General features: G+C 36.7%; 1 protein-coding gene across 2 annotated transcripts in view; it reads left to right on the top strand.

The window, feature by feature from the left end:
• Positions 1 to 19,091, top strand: part of ATP9B (ATPase, class II, type 9B) — a 152,294-nt gene that overhangs the window by 68,352 nt on the left and 64,851 nt on the right. For both annotated transcript variants that reach the window (XM_010577071.1, XM_010577063.1), the window contains exons 9-10: positions 3,032 to 3,107; positions 8,542 to 8,618. In XM_010577071.1, the coding sequence (XP_010575373.1) occupies positions 3,032 to 3,107; positions 8,542 to 8,618 (153 nt within the window). The remainder of the gene's footprint in view (positions 1 to 3,031; positions 3,108 to 8,541; positions 8,619 to 19,091) is intronic.

The raw sequence follows: 19,091 nt of genomic DNA, 5'->3' as shown, positions 1-19,091 counted from the left end.
TCAGAAAATTTGCAGAACCATTTCTCCTTATGACAGACCCGGTCTTGTTCAGGAATTGGAGTCTTGTCCCTTCCCTACTTCACCTATCTCTACCATCTCTCCAAAAGCACAAATAAAAATAATGTGAAACAGCTAAACTCGTAACCCGTAAATAGACTTTTTATTTTTCATTTGAGTAACTTATGACAAATGAAAAATAACTTTAAGGCATCATCTGTTTGGCTATGGAAGGTGTGGTATTTGGTAAACTGAATGAACTGTAGAAAGGTGGAAATGTTAGATGAGGGCATAAAGCCATCAAAGGATCATAATGAAATAAGCAGAAGCTAACTGATCAGCCAAACCATTCTGTTGATGAGCATGGCATGACTGGAAGGAGATATAGCTCATTAGATGTTTTCCTATTTTGAATGACCTAAAAGGAGGCATTTCACTTAAGTCTTGCAGCAGGTAGACATTGGACAAGTGACTTTTCCTGGGTGTGTTATCAGCTCTCCGTAATCACTGCAGGGCTTTCAATTTCTTGTAGTATGGAAGAGTTTCATAATTCACTGTCTTAAAATCTGCTAACTGAAGAATAAACTAAGGCAGAAAAAAAGACTTTCCTAGCTTTGAATCCTATTCCTGACAATAGCCAGAAGCAGACTGCTGGGAAAGAGAATAAGACTAGAGTAAGATGGTAATGCCTCCTCGGAATATTATTCTGTCTCTTAACAACTCGTGATGTGAGACTTCCTGAGTCAGAGCTGGTTTCTGTGACCTGCAATGAATTTTCCTTCTTTAAACCTCCCTAGTCCCCCCTTGAACATATGTAACCTTTTAGTGTTCAGCTAGGAAGGAGTTGTACAGGATAATTATATATTTTTATGAATATATGAACAGCAATTGCCTGTTGTTTTAGTTTTGCTGGCTTTATTTATGACTTCTTCTTTGATAAGAGACAGCAGTACCTATCCTCCCTTTCTAGGTGCCCATTTCATGGATGCCTGTCATGTTCCTCATTAGAGTTCAGGTTTATTTAGTCATATCTAGTATGGAAGCTACATTGACCACCCTTGTTGCCCTTCTTGAACATTTTCCATTTCTTTTTATTTTTTGTTTGGAATAAGGGGAGGGGAGGAGGGATTTCGAACTACTACTTAAGACTTGAGAAAACCATGGATTTCTTTGTAGTAGCATGATTTGTTGTTGTTGTTCTTTTTTTTTCTCTCCTAGTAATTCTAAGAATTTAGCTTGTTCTTGACTATTAAGATAGTGTTTTGGTAGATTTGTAATAATCCTAGAATTTGTTTTCCAAGTAGTCATGACAATTTCTGAGTAGTTACGAGTTCTGAGTAGTTTTGATCAGCTCAGACATCATCACTTTGTGAAGTTGGGACGTTTTCTTCCTTTGTGTGCATTGCTTTACATTCCACTGTACGGAACTTCACCTGTCCACTTTTTTGTAGGATATATTAACCTACAATATTACCCCACTATTAAATCATAGGTGTTTTTTCTATAGCTATTTTGTTCTGAGCTCTGACTTTAGTCTTATCTAAAGTTACAATTACAAAGGTGTGCAAAGCTATAGCAGCGAACATGTCTTTGAATTCTCCAGCTTTTCTGTATCTCTAATTCTGTACATTAATTCTGTGCTAATGGCTAATTAAAATACAATGCTCCTGTCAAAATTCAAATTCTGTCTTCATGCTGGAATTCAACATAATGCAAAAATGATTGCTTCAGTATGATTGCAGTTTTAGTAAGTGGTAGGTGGCAAATTATCTTTTTCAGTGTTTGAGGGGAGCTATTTGGAGTCCCGCTGTGGACAACAGGTATTCTGTATGGAACTTCTGAGGGCAAAATGCGAAAACTTTTTCATTTATTGATACTAAACTCATCGCAGGTATAGTATTTACATTTGTGTCCTATCACTCTATGTTCATGATTGTAAAAGACTGACCCATTCATTTCCATGAAGTTGTACTGTTTGACTGAAATAGAGGATCTTTGTGGTCAGCTCTCTGTTAGCATGCATCATTCTATTATATGCCTGCTGGGGGTCTTTTGAAATACACACAAAAATGTATCTGTTCAGTCTGAGATTTTTCTTTTTTAGGAAAAGAGATTTCTAAGCAGCTCGTCCTGTACTTGCTGGTTGTTTCAAAATAAAGATGAAAAATGGACGTAGGTTTTGATTATTGATGTTATGTATAATTTATTGTGTACTTTGGTAAATCAGTGGTCCCCCTTTTCCTGCAAAACGTTTAGCACAATCTGTAATTTGATCAAATACGCTTGATTATCCTACGTCCTAAAGTTTCCTTTAGTTGTAAACAGCACATTTCACAGCTGCTAATGAGTAACAAATCTGTACATGCTCCAAATTGATTATGAGAGATTAAGTCTGTTTACAATCTGTGGACCATTATTGCTTGGGAGGAGAGAAGGGAGAAAAAAAGGAAAGTTTAAAATAATCATGGAAGTAATTTCCTATTGGAAGTATTTTTCCATTGGATGTGTATTTTGTAAGTATGTGGTAAGACAACACAAGTGTGCATTTCTTTTTGAAAGTCTAAATATTCTTCCCTGAAGTTGATATGATGTCACTTGGGTTGCAAAGTGATAATGACCATAACTTACTGTATGAAATACAGATGCTTTAGATTGTCAGAGAGAATGGAGTATTCATTTTTGGTGGTTAGTGTTCATAACTCACTTTAACTGCTTGGTATAGCAAACTGTTCTGCAGTTAGATTTATCTAAAGAAAAGAATATGTTCCTTTTAAAACACTATTGACTTTAGTTCTTTGAATATAATTGGGTTTAAGTAATATGAACTTCAATCAGTATTTCACTTCTTGGAAAGTTATTTTTTTGTGTGTATACAGACAAAGAAGGTATGTGCAATGAATACTATTATACAGTGATTGATACAATGATGCAGACATCCTGTGCAAGTTATTCTTATTCAGATGGTTTGGCATTGTTCTCAACTATCTCTATTTGTGATGTTGATGTAATTATTAGCTGTTCATATTTTTCACAGGAAGACAGTGATCCAGCAGTTCATGAAAGCCTAAGCATTGAAAATACTTTATGGGCAAGCACTGTTGTTGCTTCAGGTAAGTGTTGCAGCAGCAAAGCTAGTAAGGTATCTAAAAACTTCTGTGGAAGTGTATCTTTATTTTTGCTGTGTGAAATATTAATGGCTTTTGAAAATTTTTGGTTTGCAGACTATTAATCTCTTGCCCCTCTGTTGTCTGCCTTCCCATCGGTTTCATCATGCTACTCATGATATTTTCATACCTTTTTTAATCCTCCTGAATAGGTTTTTTTTTTTACTTAAATTTTGCTGTTTCAGTAGTGCTGTCCCTTGTACTCCACTAAAGTCACTGACCTTTTTGTTTTAATTAAAACTTAAGGTTGTGAAGTGCTCTGTTCAGCTCACTGTGGATAGGGTCTTGCTGAAAAGCAAGGGTGGTTTTGCATTTGTTAGGGGTCTTCTTTTATGTATACTGCATGCTGCAGGTAAAGTTGGTTAAAATCTTTTATCGGACAAAATCTTAATCAGAAAGTATAGATCAGTTATACAGTTATGTAACTTTAAAATAATGGGTTCTAAATATTAGTAATGTTTCATATGTGTTCCAGATATTATAAGGAGTTCACGTTGCCTAGATGCTGTATTCAGGCTTTAAGCCATTGTAAGTTTTCTTTAAGAGCAGAAAATTATTTTCTCCCATTTTTGCTGTATGTAAGAAAAGTCAAAAGGACTATAGAAGAAAAGGCTGTGGTTATTCTGCACAAAAAGACTGAGAATAAGGAATCAGGAGAGCGTGATTTCTGAAAAGGAGCTAGGATTTAAGATAGGGAATTGGAACAACTGGAAACATGAGCCAAGAGGAGGAGGGCTATGGAGGGAGGGGAAGAAAGTAAAAAAGTCTCCACCTAACTTGTAAAGTTACTCCCTACTATGAAGGCTTCTTAGATCAGTGAGGGGCCTGCTGGAGGGCTGTGGTTGTGTTTCCACACCTGCATCTTACTTCAGTCTCCTTACTGTCTAGGCTCACAGTTCTGTTACATGCAGGTATTTTTCACTCAAAAGTATTCGGTATCTATGTGCAAGCCTAATCCTCTATTACTTTGCCACTTTGATTCAAGAATGTGGGTGTGTAGCCTGTACGGAGATGGTAGGGGGTAGAGTTCTGCCCGGCAACATTTCTTCATTTACCTTAAGGCTCTTCAGTATGGCAGTCTTTAAGGCATCCTAGATGGGAAGGCTGCTTCCTCCAGTGCTCTTCAAGCAGCCTGGACATGATCTGTTACAAAGCCAAGCATTGCTCTTGGAGTTATGCTATATGCCCTTGCCAAGCCCTTGGAGGTTGTTACAAAGCATTCTGGGTCAACCTGTGCTATTCTTTTGACCTATTACTGACTGATGCTATCAGTCTCAGGGGTGGAGACAGGATGCTGCATCACTGATGCCCAGGAAAGGAATATGTAGCTGAGTTGCAGATACAAAGCCTTAATTCTAAAAAAGGTTTTGCAAAGGACATACAGGGCAATTGTTGGGCGAGGGGGTTTTCCTTCCCATTTTCCTCCCTCCAGTGATTAAATATGTGCTGAATTTCCTGATACTTCCTTTGATGTATTCCACAAAACACATTGCATCAGCTAGGAGAGCCCACTATCTCCAAGACGCATGCCGTTGCTATTTGTCAAAGTGATACAGAGGGTCAAGGTCAGGCTAGGGAAAGTGTTTGGGGAATTATGTGGGGAATACCTCAGAAAACTTGAGCTCTGGTTGCTGATGTCCTGACAGTTCTAGAGGAGAGAGACCACAAATCAATCATCTTGCAGATCAGTAACAGTAAATGTAAGCGTATAAAGGTTTCAAGGAATCTTATCAACTACGTGTTGAATGCAGATTACCAAAGGTCATGAAAATAGGAGGATACTGCAATAATGGATTCTACAGGGGAAAAAAAAATGCCTATTCTAGAGCAGTACAAGTGATAAGAAATATATTTGCTATAATTTAAGACTATTTTTATTTTCTTTTTGAATTTTGGAACCAAAACATTTGTTCAGCAAAATCATGTGTCAAACAACTCAAGAATAAACTATTCCACAGCCTTTTTATATCAACAGGTAAAGTTCAGGAGAGTGAGATTCCTAAAATTTGTACATTTGGAAGGTGTTTACTTTCTTTGGTTTCAGTATGTCTCCTTACCCCTTAGAATAACAGTAAGCTAAATGGAGAAAAAAAAAACCAAAACAAACAAACAAACAAAAACCCCAACATTTTTCTCACACTTAATATGTATTATAGCCAGATGTTCTAGTCTCAGAATTGATAGCTTAGATAGCTAAATGGAGATTCCTACTGCTACGAAATCTGAAGTGCTTTCTGCCCCTTGCTGTAAAGCCCTGACAAAGACCTGGTGACTGTGTGTATGATGTTTATCCTAACCACAGAAAGTACAAAGACTAATTTGCCAGGATCACACTGGAAGCCTCTGGCAGGGGTAGAAATCAAAAGCCCCTCTCTCAAGCCCAAAGCATGCAGCCATCCTTTTCTTTTTCTTTAATAAGTGAGATAGGAAAAAATATTCTGACTTTTTCCACTTACAGGCAACATCTCAGTGAATTTCAGAAAGGTAGCAGCAAGGTACAGAGTTTATGTGCCATTCTTTGTATCTATATTATTGCTGTGGAATTAATAATAGTGCCTCAAGGAGAGGAAGCTTTGGTTGGTGAAAACTTGAAAAACTGCTATCACTGAAGAAACAACTTTAAATATAACCAAATAATTTAAACCGCTAAGTATTTTGAAAACCTCTTAGGTTATCTTTATGTGACTTGTCTTTTAGCTCACTTGTGTTCGTGACATCACCGACTGCAGTGTTTGTGTTTATTAAAAGCTTTGGTAGATTTCTGTTCAGAAAGAGAGAGAGGAAAGTCAGTGGTTAAATTTTAAAAAGCCTCGAAAGGCCCACTGCAGTATGGACTTTAACTTTTTGCTCTCCATTTACTGTAATGATCAGTGTGGTTCAAACTCTAAACAAGATAATGCAGTACTCTGAGAGACCTGCTGAGATACCTATTAAGAGGAAGTTTGTATTAAAGGAATTTTGTGATCATTTTGGCAGGTGTCAGTCTTGCAAAGTCACTTTAGGTAAAATCAGAACAATTTGTATAACTGCACAGCTGTAAAAAGCACTATTTTGTGCCAAGTCCTATACACGATTTTAATTGATTTGAGCACTCTCTTGTATTTATATGGTTCACATAGTGCTTGGGAGATACCAAAAATTTATATGATCACACACTGGATTCAGAGTATGCCTGACTGTGTTGATTCTGCACAAGTCCTCTTTATATCTCTTTTTATCCTGTTGTTAGTCCTCTTATTATCTCTTTTCCAGGCCCACATGTTTATTCTAGTGGTATCTCCTGTAATTTCTCTCTCCTTCGTTAACCACTCTGCCCTTCCCAATCAGTGGTTGCCCAGTTTACATGAGAGCCAGTTTGCATAGATGCCCCTACATAAAATTACTTGAGTCATTGCTTTTAATAAGCCCAGCCTTGTAGTACAGCTATGCTTCCAGGAACCCCAAATAGGATTCAGTTCTTTCTACTGTGGGCCGGGGTGGCGTTTAGTGCAAGTATGCATCTTTCTTCACAGCTGGTATTAAGCTTAGATTTGCTGAGGATAGTGAGAGAGAGAGAATAGTGGGTAAAAAAACCCAGAACTGTCCCTGGTGCAACCACTGTGGCATAACACTAAAATTAGGCTACACTGATGTAATTGAGGTCTAAGGAACCCTAGATTTACCAGTGATGTTGTGCTAGTAACTAACAGCCCCCGAAGTTTCAAATCAAAGATCAATGCCTAAATAAAAGCAGTAGCTCAGTCAGATTTAGACGAAATTATGATCAAGATTCAGTAGTCAAAATGGATTTTATCTGACTTTCACCTTTGAAACCAACTTTTCAAAGAACAAAATATGAGACAAGTAGGACAGCTTGTTTTCCTGAGCTGCAGCAGCCTAGCCAGGTGAAACTTAGTGGAAAGGTGCCAGCTGGAATGGAGAAGTCCTCCCCAGGTTTTACGGAACGAAGGAGCGACAAAGGCAGAGATTGGTAGGGTGTGCAGTTGGGGATTCCCTACGGGATATTGTCCAGTGTGTTCTGACCACTGAACAGAGATCAGCTCAGAGGATCACTCCAAAATGTGTTCCAAAGGGATACGGGCATTGGTTGGAGACCAGTAGAAAGAGTTCAGAAATTATGGATCAATAACTATTGTCTTACAAAAGCTGGGAGGAATTTGGGTTGTGCTGGGGGCATGTTACCTATATACTAAGGTGCAGATTTGCATGTGGAACTCTCAGCAGAGCCAAACTAGCTTTGGTGAAAATGTTATGTCAAGGGAAGTCTATAGAAAAAGCTTTAATGTGGAGAGGAAAATAATAGAAAAACTGATTTTTAATTGTCCAGAAGATGTAATGTGTAATCACTGACGTTTTATATGTGGATTCAAAGTTTTCACTTGCATTCTCATTTTCTAGTAAATGAAACTTCCTTTCTTTAATGCCAACATATTTAGCTGTCATCTTTTTTCATCATGTATTCCTTCAATTTTTTACAACATATTACGCTGCAAGAGTAGTAATAGCAGATCTTGCACGTCTTCCTGATTGCCAAAGACAAATTAAGTCACTTAATGTCAGACAAATGTGTAATACTTCTACAGTTTTTGAAGTTTTCTGAGCAGGGTGTTTCTGACAAGTTATGTTAATTAGTTCTTTATAGCATAAAGACAACAAAAATATCACATTATTGGTTGTGCTGCCATAAAGGCTGTTTCAGGTCACTTGAAAAAGTACTAGAAATAAGGGGTTTGTTTTTGCTAGAAAGTGTGATAGTGGCATATTAATAAAAACCTAAATATTTATTTAATATAAAAATTTATTTAGTGATGCCAAAGCCAAGTTTTCCTATACCATCCAGCACAAATTGACTAAAAGATAATTGGAACTGGGGAATCATTTTTATAAGTTAATGAACAGGAGAATATTTTTCTATGGGATTCTATCAAAGAAATCAATTGGGTGAACTAGATTTTACATCATTATAGATGACAGAGATAGTGGGCAATTTGTGTATGCTGTGTTCAGCACCATTGTACTCATTCTTGTTTTCCTTGTGAAGGGCAGTTTTTATGCTGTGTTAACTTCTGAAAACAGCTGGAGACAATTTTAAGTTCAAATATAAGTTTTTAACCAGTTACATTTGAAAGTTTTGCTTCCATTAAGAAGGAGGAAAGCATGTTGTCAGTTTTATTGATGTTAATTAAAGAAGTTATAATGATCCTTCATAAAGAATTCTGAAAAACAGCATTCACAATACTGTGCACATTGCATAAATGTTTGGGCTTTTTCATACAATTGATTTGTTTGAGGGTCTGTAAATTACTGCAAGTTTTAATTCAGACAGACTTTCTCTTAACTGATTGACACCTCTTTTACTTTTTGTTTGTTTGTTTTTCAGGAACTGTAATTGGTGTTGTCATTTACACAGGCAAGGAAACTCGAAGTGTAATGAACACGTCCAATCCAAAAAATAAGGTAGGTTAGCCTTACTGTGGGATTTCCTACTTTTGTTTTCATAAAACTTAAAACCAGATATATCTAAAACTGAAAATCTACAAGCTCTTACTCTGATGTATTTCGTGTGTGCTAGACTGACTTGAACTTTGGTATGAGAAGTGAATTCTGCCTCAGTCTCATTTCGGAAGTAAAATTGTTCTTCCTTTACCTAGGAGTGTTACAGGTACTAATGGAAACATTTGTCTTTGAAGTAAAAATGCGCATCTTCAGACTTTTATACTTCTATCTCACAGCTAAATATGAATTCCCACTTCTCAGATTATTCTACTGTAAAGTATTTGGCCAAAGTTACACAGTAGTTTTAAAGAATGTTTATAACAGACTACTAAAATTTATTCGGGCTCCCAGAGGCAGTAGAGCAAGATAACTGAGGTTCCAGTCAGTAAACAGAACGTTCTTCCAGTGATTTTTGTAAGCAATGAAAACATTGTCAAGAGATTTGTCTGTTGAGAAGTTATCAGAAGTTTGGGTGCTTCCCTCTCGACAAGGTCTTTCAGTTCAAAACAAAGCAAATAGCTCTTCATTTCATCAGTAATGTTTCTAACATGAGTTCCAGAGGGCCCTCAGTTATAGAGAAATGAAACTTTAGTTGTAGGCTGTATCTTACAACCTAGACCTGTGTTTAGTAAGAAGATAATTATATTAAGAAAGGAAAAAATTCTTGCAAGAGGAAGAGATTTAGAAAAAAATCAATTGTGACAGGTTGCTATTTTCACGCCATTCATAATAAGTTGCTCTGCGTAGGAACATCAAGAATGAAATGATAATACAAATTGCTTGAAGCAGTTATTGCAGTCCCCTGAGTGTATTGATTTGTGTTTCTAATAAAGAGATGCTTTTAAATGTCTCATTGACAGAGACAGGTGATATGCACCAGTACGTGGCTTAAGATGGCCTTTTATTATTTTAATTTTTGTAACATACATTTTAAAATAATAGAGTAAAATGGAACCAGAATGTTTATTCCATTTAGATGGAATCTTCTCTTCCATCTGATACAAAGATGAGCCCTTTAGTAACAGAATCTTTCTCTAAGAATTCTGAACAACTTCTGACTAATAAATAACTCTCACAGGTGTTTAAAATGAAATTATTTAATATAGTAAATTGTTAGGGGAGTATGCATAAATGTAACACGCTTTTCCCAAATTCAACAGATTCTGGAGGTGTATTATTTTTAGTAAAGGTTTGTTAAATTTTTTTTTTGCGTGAATATTTCACACAGAAGACTATGGTAAAGGGTAAAAGGATTGTTTAAAACTTCCCTGATGTTTTCAAAATGACTATTAATATTGAAATAGTTGCTCCAAATTTTCGCCAGCAAAAGATCAAGTAGCAGATAAACCTACAAAAAAGAGATCCAGCAGCATGTTGACAAGCTGCAGCGTGTTTTTTGCTATTATGACAATACATGTACCACCTTTGCTTGCATAATACTTTAATGTTACAGCTGCTAACAATTAAGACCTGTGTTCTTTCATCTGCAGTGGGAATCTAAGTAAACTTCCAATTTTCGTGAAGCACCAAGCAGCAAATTACTACATGTACTCATGCACACACACAAACTAACAGAGCCAAATGCTCATAATATTATCTGGCATATATTGCACTATCAGTATATGAACACTATCTAAAATAATTAGCTTAGGAACAACTCAGGGGAGGTTTAGACTGGACATTACGAAGCGTTTCTTTACCGAGAGGGTGCCCAGACCCTGGAACAGACTTGCTAGAGAGGTGGTCGATGCCCCATGCTAGTCATTGTTGAAGAGGCATCTTGGCAATGCCCTTAATAACACGCCTTAACTTTTGGTCAGCCCTGAAGTGGTCAGGCAGTTGGACTTAATCATTGTTGTAGGTCCCTTCCAACAGAAACAGTCTATTCTGTTCTATTCTAATTAGAAATTGTGCTTTTAAATAGCATTTTATCTGCCACTGATAAAACAGGTGATGCTTGTATAACTAAACTGTGCTCATTAGTTGTCCAAAGGCTTTTCAAGGAGTTACTGACCTATTAAGTTGCTCAGTATTCTAAATATGTATATTCATTTGTTCCTCGGAGGTAGTACTTAGTTCTTTGTGCCATAGTTAGCTGATAGGAATCTACTAAATGTGCAGAATGAGGCTTAATATAGTATATGTAAAATTACCTGCTCTAAATGTCTCTGCCTTGGTAGTTGCTCTATAGAATATTTCAAAAATTTAAAAATTAATCTTACACTGAGCAGGCGAAGACTTTCTCTAGAGCGTTTTCTAAACCAACTGCATCAACTCTGCATCAACTGTCTTTGAAATTATTCTGTAAATGTGTGAATGAGTCTTGTGTGTACCAGTTGCTCAAGAGTGATATTGGCATGGGTTTTTTTCTCTCTATGGACTGAACATTCTTGTTTAAAGCAGTAGCCAACAAGTAACGTGACCAGTAAGGATGGATTTGGGAACTGAAAACAGAAAAACTTAAGGCTATCACAGATGAGTAAATGATAAAATGCAGTACTTCAGTGTAAAAAAATTAGTTGATCATTTTTTAACATGTTTACTCCACAGAAAGATAGAGTTAAAACTACATCTTGCTCTATCTTCTACCATGGGGTGAGACTGGTTTGCATCCTTCTGTAAGATAAGACACTTACTGCCCGTAGGTGATATTCTGTACTAGTTAGCCTTGCAGCCGGTAGACGAGTTCATTCTTCTGTATATTTGGGAGGGGCAATCCTCCTCTGTTTTCTCAAGCGTGACAATAATGATTACATGTTGGATAGGGTATGTAGCATTAGAAGCCAAAAGGAGGGCAAAGGGAGTCTAAAATAGTCTTTGAGATTAGAAGATATGTCACAGTTGAGAGATTAAAGATTCAAACATTAAAAAAAAAAAAATCTGCACCTACCTGCTGAAACAAAATTGAAATTAAGTTGATCAATTGTGAAATTGCTGTAGACTCGAGAGGAAATAAGTCTGCCCCCTCTTCTGCTTTAGAACAGAACTGTTCCAAATACTATTTGGAACTGGTTTTAAATGGCAGACTGTCTCTCTCTGCTGCTCTTTGAAAACAAATAGAAATAATATTCCAGAGATTTTCCTGTAGACTGTGTTGATATGCTCTTGTTGGGAATATAGTTCACTGATGCTCGTGTCTTCTGGCTTTGGGAGAAAGCAAACACTGAGATCTAGGATTCTCAATTTACATTGCCAAACTGAAACTTCTATGTCCATAAATAAGCAAGGAATACATGGGCTTGACTCTTTTATCATTCCTCTCTTCATTGAAATACAGAGAGATGCTTCAGTTGTATTTCTTGCTGGAGTATAATATTACTGCTGTACTTTGTACTATAAACTGGGTTTTTCTAATGGAAAATTTTTAGTTTTCCTGCTTAAGGGTAGATACTTTTTGACTAAACCAATATTAAAATTCAGAGGTGCAGACCTGCTCTATAAACACTGAGCAGAAGACTAAAACTGAAATAAGTTTAAGCAAACTTACATGTGAAAAATTGTGAAATGTATGTACCTGTTCAAGCATGTGGTTTATCTGTATGTTAAACTTAGAAGGATTTATTGTGTTTGCTGAAGTATTTAGTCATTCAAGCAACAATTTTCTTAACTTAAAGTCAACACTTTGTTGTTTTATTACAATTATAAAAATTGTTTCATTGCCTAAGGATGCAGACACGGTCTGAAAAACACAAAGATAGAGAGAAGAGAATTTTCTTAATGGATCAATTCAATATGCTTTTAATTCCAAACAATATAAAGAAAAATTATTTCTGACAAGGTTTAATTTCAGTCTAAAATGATATATGTTCTGTGCTTTAGATAAATGTAGAAATGGTAACATCAACATTATTATAGTGTAATGACTCTCTGCATTTTACCTCATTGGCAGTCACATCAGCTTACTCAGGAATGCAGTTCCAGCCTTTAAAAAAAAAAAAAAAAAAAAATCAGATTGAATTGTGCTCTTCACAATGCTGTAATCAGTAATCAATCCTATTTGGATAGATATTCTTAAACCTTGGCTTTCTGGATGAAGTTGGACTTGTCAGTACTAAAGGTCATTTATAGGTGTTAATTAACCAAGAGGGAAATTAACAAACTGAGATTATTTATTTATTTTGTCTGGCATTTTGCAGTGTTCTCATTCTTACCTATTTAAAGTACAGAATAGTTTTTTGTTGTCTAAATTTAGAATTGCTTTTGCAGTTTTTGTCTTAATAAAAAGTAAGATTGGTAGCACAGCCCTTCTGCATATGTGACCTGTTTCCATCAGTGGCAACAGATTTTGAGGTTAAAGTTAAAGAAACACAATATACTTGGAGGGAGACAGAAATAAATTTGAGGGAATGTATTCTGTGAACTAAGACCGAAACATTAAAATTATTTGGACTGTGCAATATATATATACACTCAGAATGTACACAGTAATGCATCAAAATGAGTAGAAATTATCTTAAATAGAACTCCTAAGAAATCAGTAGCCTCTGTAAAGGAGCTACAGCATGTAATCTGCCTATTGTGCTTCAGATCAGTACAAAAATAGTTTTTATGTTGCTAATCCTTACAAGCAGCATTCAAAACACTTTTTTTTTTTTGCTTTATATTATGGAATTCTACATCTGTTATGTTTTAACATCAGAAGTAAAACTTCATAGTAACCATTCAGTGTTCATCAAAACAGTAATATTGTTTTTTTCCCTAATTCTTAACTAGCCTGAAAGCTAAATACTACATGTCTTGTGGTTGGTGCTTTGCTGATTTTGTAAGTGTTGTTTGTTTGGTGGTTTTTTTTAAACAAATGAAAATTTAAGAACTGGTATTGTTTTTCCTTTTTTGTGTGTGTGTTGCCCTTGGTAATTTGAAAATGGCCTTACTGGTGAGCCTTGAAGTAATAAAAAATATTTCTATTTTGGTAAACTGAGGCAAAATCAATTCTCCACTCCCTCACCCCAAACTTCTCTTCCTAGTGTTTTGTGACCAAATTTACTTCTCTACATTTAAAAGGCTTCTCTATGCTTGTCCCCTCTCCCCCATTTTACGAGAATAATTTTTGAAAAGTATTTCCTAAAAAAGGACCCCACCCCCCCCCCCCCGCCATCCACTTCTTCCTTTGGAGTGTAATAGAGTGGCTGGAGCAAATTCATGTGTTCCCAGAAATTGATACCACTTCACCAATTTACCTGTTCAGCACAGCATTTTCAATACTCAAAATATATGCTTCTCCTGCCTTGACACACATTTTTGAACATCCTTAAATGCGGTTGTCCAATATCTCGTAGCTGCGTTAGTAAGCCATTCTTATCTGTTCCACCTCAAGGCTGACATTCATGAGTCCGACTTGCATTTCTGCTCATTAGTGCCTGTGTTAACATTAATAGCTCTTCAGTACTATGCCACCAGTCTTCTCCATAACAGAAGCAGAATCACATCCTGAACCTTGCAGGTTGGTATAGACCGAGGGAAGAAAATGCCCCATGAAATCCCCTGTCAGGTAACACAAGGATTTGCTGTTACCCAAAGAGCTTCAGAAGGGCCTTCGAAATGCATTGCTTTCATCTGCTGCTACACTGTTATGCAAGGGCCCTGTAACTTCACTTGCATGTTTTTATTTATTAAATTGATAATTTGATGCTCATAGTCTATTTGAGAAGAATGGCTTTCTATGGCTGTATGCCTGTAGGGTCTAGGATAAAAGCAGAACCTTGGAAACTGTTATGTGGCTCTTAATGACAAATTTCAAGGATTTATAAGAAGAAAAGGGTTTATGTAGCGCTTTTTATTGGAGTATGGTCTGCTGTGCTTTATCCTCCTAAAAACTCTTCTTTGTATGGGATAAATTGAGAAAGCTGTCACCTACAGGTGGTAAGTAGTTCCCAAACTCAGTTTGTCCCCTGTACCCAGAGCTTCTATCCAAGGAACTGCTTAACCACCAGCTTCCCTCGAAGTATGAGAATCCCTCTCTTGGTGTACAGGAGAACTGTTGAGATGAGGCTGTGAGGAAATACGTGTAATGTAGTATTGGCACTTTTCTCTCCATGTGTTCTCATGTCTGAGCAAAAGAAGGAAAGTAGCAAAAGACGGAAAATAGAGCAGCCTCTCCCAAAGACTAGAGCGTCTCAGTGAGATGGATGGAGTAGTGTTAGGTAAGGAGGAGGACAAAAGACATCTTTTCTGAAAAGTTTGGAAAGAAAGGGCCAAATGGCAGAGGCAGAGGAGCCACCCTTGTTCTTCCAGAACTGGGCTTAGAACAGGAATGTTGATGCTTAGAAACAGTCAGCAGTGTTTTGGCAAACCAAAAGCAAAATTTCTGTCCCCTTCACTCTTAGCCAGAAAGAATGTCTACCTACTAGCATTACTAGTAACTCCATTAACTGAAGTAGCAAAAGTGTGGAAGTGGGGTTTCATTCCTCAGATGACTAGTATGGAAAAAGTATAGTTCCACATAAAGGAACCGAGGTTTTCAGTTTTCTTTCATATATAGAAAACTGAAAGAAAACTAGATTTTTATACCACTATATTAAAACAATCACAATAAGACTGAAAGTCTTTATTGACTTCAGGTGCATATGTGGACAGAATTCAGTTAATGCAAACTAGTATGTTGTACCAGGGCTTTTTTGCACACTCCTATATTTTATTTACAGCACGCTCTACAACTTTTGCAATTACTTCTTTTCAGCGACTTGGTAGGGCATTTTTATCCACATTACCTGTGCTTCTCAAATAGCAGTGTATATTTTTTTTTTAATACTTTTCTTCTTTACATTCTTCTCTCCAAAAGTAATAAAATGGTAATACTACAAATGGGAAACCAGGGCACAAGAGATCAAAGAGGGGGAGAAAAAACCCCCACAAACAAAAAAACAGTAACTGAGAGTGGACAGTTTAAGGTATTGGTCTTCATTTCTCATACAACGTAGTGTTTCGTAGTACTGTTATATCTCAAATACTGCTGTTGCTGGGTTTGCATGCACATGATGTCTGTAGCCATAGAGCAAACTTGATCCTAATGTATTTTCTTTGGCATTTGGAAGCTAATATTAGATCATCACTTGCTTATCTACTTTGCTGCTATGTCACTGGGCTAGAGAATAAGTTGTTCCATGATGTGGCCTGCTATCAATCCACAAGTTAAAGTCCCAGAATAACCTGTGCCTTAACTTCTAATTTGTTCTGAAAACAACAATTAGACGTATTATTCAATTGGTATACCAAGTCATGCGATAGGTCTTTTCTGGCTACACGTAATTTAGCATGGTGTGCCGCGTTGCTATGCGGCGTCTGAGTCACCCAGCCTAACTGCTGCTCCGGTACTTAAGAGATTGTCTGTGTACTATGTTACGGTACTGTGCTACCTGGGACATGGATGTTGGATCAACATTTCTACTTCACCTGGTACCACTTTTTGTTTACAATCCTACTGCAAGGCCAGGTATGTGCAACAATATACAATTTAGTTCTAACCAAAATCATTGTTGTATAACAGTATACAAAACAAGCAAAGGAACAGCTCTTTGGTAGTGAGAAAGAATTCTCACTGTACTCTGGGTAAATTTCTGGGTTTACTGTATATTTTAGAGTTAGTGGCAAACTCTTCCATTGATTTCACTAAGCCCAAGAATTTATTCATAGCTATAAAATTCCTACAATGTTAAATTCATTCCCTATTATAAGAGTATAGGAGGATAAAAATTTATATGTTCCAGAATGTGAATGACTAGCCATAAGCCATGTCTAACTCAGAGTCCTAAATTTTTGTGGTTTTTCACCCAGAGTTTTACTTGATGATGTTCTGAGATATATCACTTCCCATTTTGGAGGCTCCCGTTAAAAGTTGCTTGGATTTTGTTCTGTTAGTATGTTTTAAATGTGAATGTGTTAGAATTTGGCTCGGCAGCTCAATGTCATTTCACACCAGTGTTTGAGGAAGGATCAAGGGTGGAGTACACCATTTCTGCAGTAGTCCCTAGAATAGATTAATCCCACAAAACAGTCTGAGCAACTCATAGATCAATTTTCGGAATAGCAACAACTTGTTGCTTATTCACCAGAAATACAATGTATTTTACCTGTAGTGAACTAGGCTAAAACGAATGCTTTTTGGTAAAATATAGAAACCATTTGCAATTTTACCATTCTACAGAAGACAGTGCAAAAGGGAGATTCCTTGTGTAATTGGCTTGTGTGGGGTATCCCAGTGAGCTGTTAAAAGAGGCAGTCCCCAACAGCGATTTCCTCTCAGCTCCTGCCTCCTCCTGCTAATCGCTTGCAGGAGTTTGCTTTTTCACTTGCATTGCTCCTTACAGCTTTGTTGCCATTTGGAGTTAATCATGCCAGTGGGGAAATGCAGCTGCTGGGAGGTGGAGAGGGTAGGGGCAAAGGGTGCTGCTTTCCTGATGATACTTAGAATCTTGTCTGATGGCTTAGAACTGCACCAACCTCCTAATGCTGTGCAAGCCAAAGCGGCGGTAGCCAAAATACTGACATTGTGGAACTACACCGTTACGTGTTTTCCTATGGTAGGGTTATCAGGTGTTTGTTAATAAAAGCAATGTACCACAATTGGCGCTGATTTTTATGTGTATTTTATTTCCTATCGAGTGTATTTTATCGGAAATCTGAAACATTTAACTTAATTGTGGAATTGTTCTATATGCTTTCCTTAGTAAAGATGCATGCACACATTCCTGAAACTTACAGTTCTAACAGCTTGATACTGCAACTGCGTAGAAAGTCAGGTGTGCCTAATATCTTCATTTAGGAGCTGTAGTGATTATTAGAAAAGCCTACATAATTTTTCTTTTGCATTATTGTCCATAATTTGTACAATTCTTTTCATATTTTTCTGAATTTGCTCAACTTTTTCCAATAAGGAAGGGAATTATATAAGGAGGAATAGAGAGATTAGGTTTTGTGGTGGGTATGTTCAAAGTATATTTTTTATTATTATTATGATGATGATGATGAAAGAGGGATGTCTTAAATGTCAGAAACTAGGATCTTTCAGAGATCTGCAGAGCATTCTTGAAATAGACACTCATCTGATGTTCATATCTTTTATTTGGATGCTTTACAGGCACTATTGTTTAGCTGGCTAGCTTTCTCTTTATGTAGAGCAAGTACAGAAAAACAGATTTTCTGTGTGTTTTCATTTATGAGACTTCTTAATTTATGCAGCTGAAGTCTGATGTATTTCTCTAAGCACTGGAGGCTCAGTAACGGTCATGATTCACATGACTTGAAATCTTAGTCTACAGTGATGAATATCTACAGGGAAAGGAAAGTTCTATACGTATCAGGATGTAGTATTTGTTTTGATACAGGCTGAACATAGTGATCATAACTAAGATAATTTGCTTATTTCTGTTTGCACCCTTAAAGTAACAAACCTGTCATATTCTTAACAAATATGATCTTTGCCTTTTTACCTCAGTTCAGAGTGCAAGCCTGTGGATAGATTTAGCATTAAAATCAGCATTCCAGCTTGTACTGGATGAAAATAATGTGGTTTAGATAGTGGATTAGTTTGCAAGGAGTAGATTGCTCTTCATATTCTTAAAGCTAATTCCCTTCCCATCATGTCTTTTGGAATGTATCCCAAAACACTGTTTATACAAAACAGCGTTCATTTTCATTTCTTTTATGATTTGGAGACTTTGTGGAATCTTTTCTTAATCTCATAGTCTCCAAGGAATCCACTCAAATATTTTCTTTTATAAAAGCAAGGATAGATGACTTGTGACTCAGCTGAAAATAAGATTCTTACTGATGCCTTCAGGGTCTGAGGGATAGGCTGCTTTTTTTTTTTTATCTTCATACCATAGAGCTCTTTTGAGTCTGAAAGTGTTTGGGCAGTTCATTATTTCCTTCTTTTTTTGAGGGAACTGTTGAAAAATTTTTTGATTCACTGTGTTCTAATTGCCTACTATATGTATGGTCTCTGTTTGTCAGTGTGACTCTGCCAGTACCAGTCCTCTGCTTTGTATTGCACATCCCTTTCTTCTGACTACCTTCCTCACTGGCTTGTTCTGCTTCTCTGCCCTATTATTCTGGTCTCTCTAACATTTTTAGTAGTGCTACCTACCCCTTTCTTTCTTTCATCTACAAATCCTTGTTTTTCTCTGACCATGCAGCAGCTCTGTGAAGAAGAAAGTTTAATTCTTTGATAAGCTGAACTTACAAAGGAATATTCTTCATCTGTCACAGTTTGTTTACCTTGAAAAATGCTGTCTTGGTTAGTTTGCACTTATTGTGCAATGATGAAGATCATGATCCTGGTTCACCTCTTTAGCTTCGTCTGCATTCTTCCACGTGTTCCTTCCTCCTTAGCCGGTCCAGCACTGTCAATTCCCTTTTAAAGCTTCTTTCAGTTCACCTCTTGTATTTGTCATCTGCTTGGCTATCAAGTTGTTGACTTCAACTTGTGAATGCATG

The sequence above is a fragment of the Haliaeetus leucocephalus genome, unplaced genomic scaffold, assembly GCF_000737465.1.
Source record: "Haliaeetus leucocephalus isolate CR32 unplaced genomic scaffold, Haliaeetus_leucocephalus-4.0 Scaffold41, whole genome shotgun sequence".
In the NCBI taxonomy this organism is placed as follows: domain Eukaryota; kingdom Metazoa; phylum Chordata; class Aves; order Accipitriformes; family Accipitridae; genus Haliaeetus; species Haliaeetus leucocephalus.
Note: the sequence above shows the minus strand (reverse complement) of the source record. Positions and strands in the feature narration are given on the sequence as shown.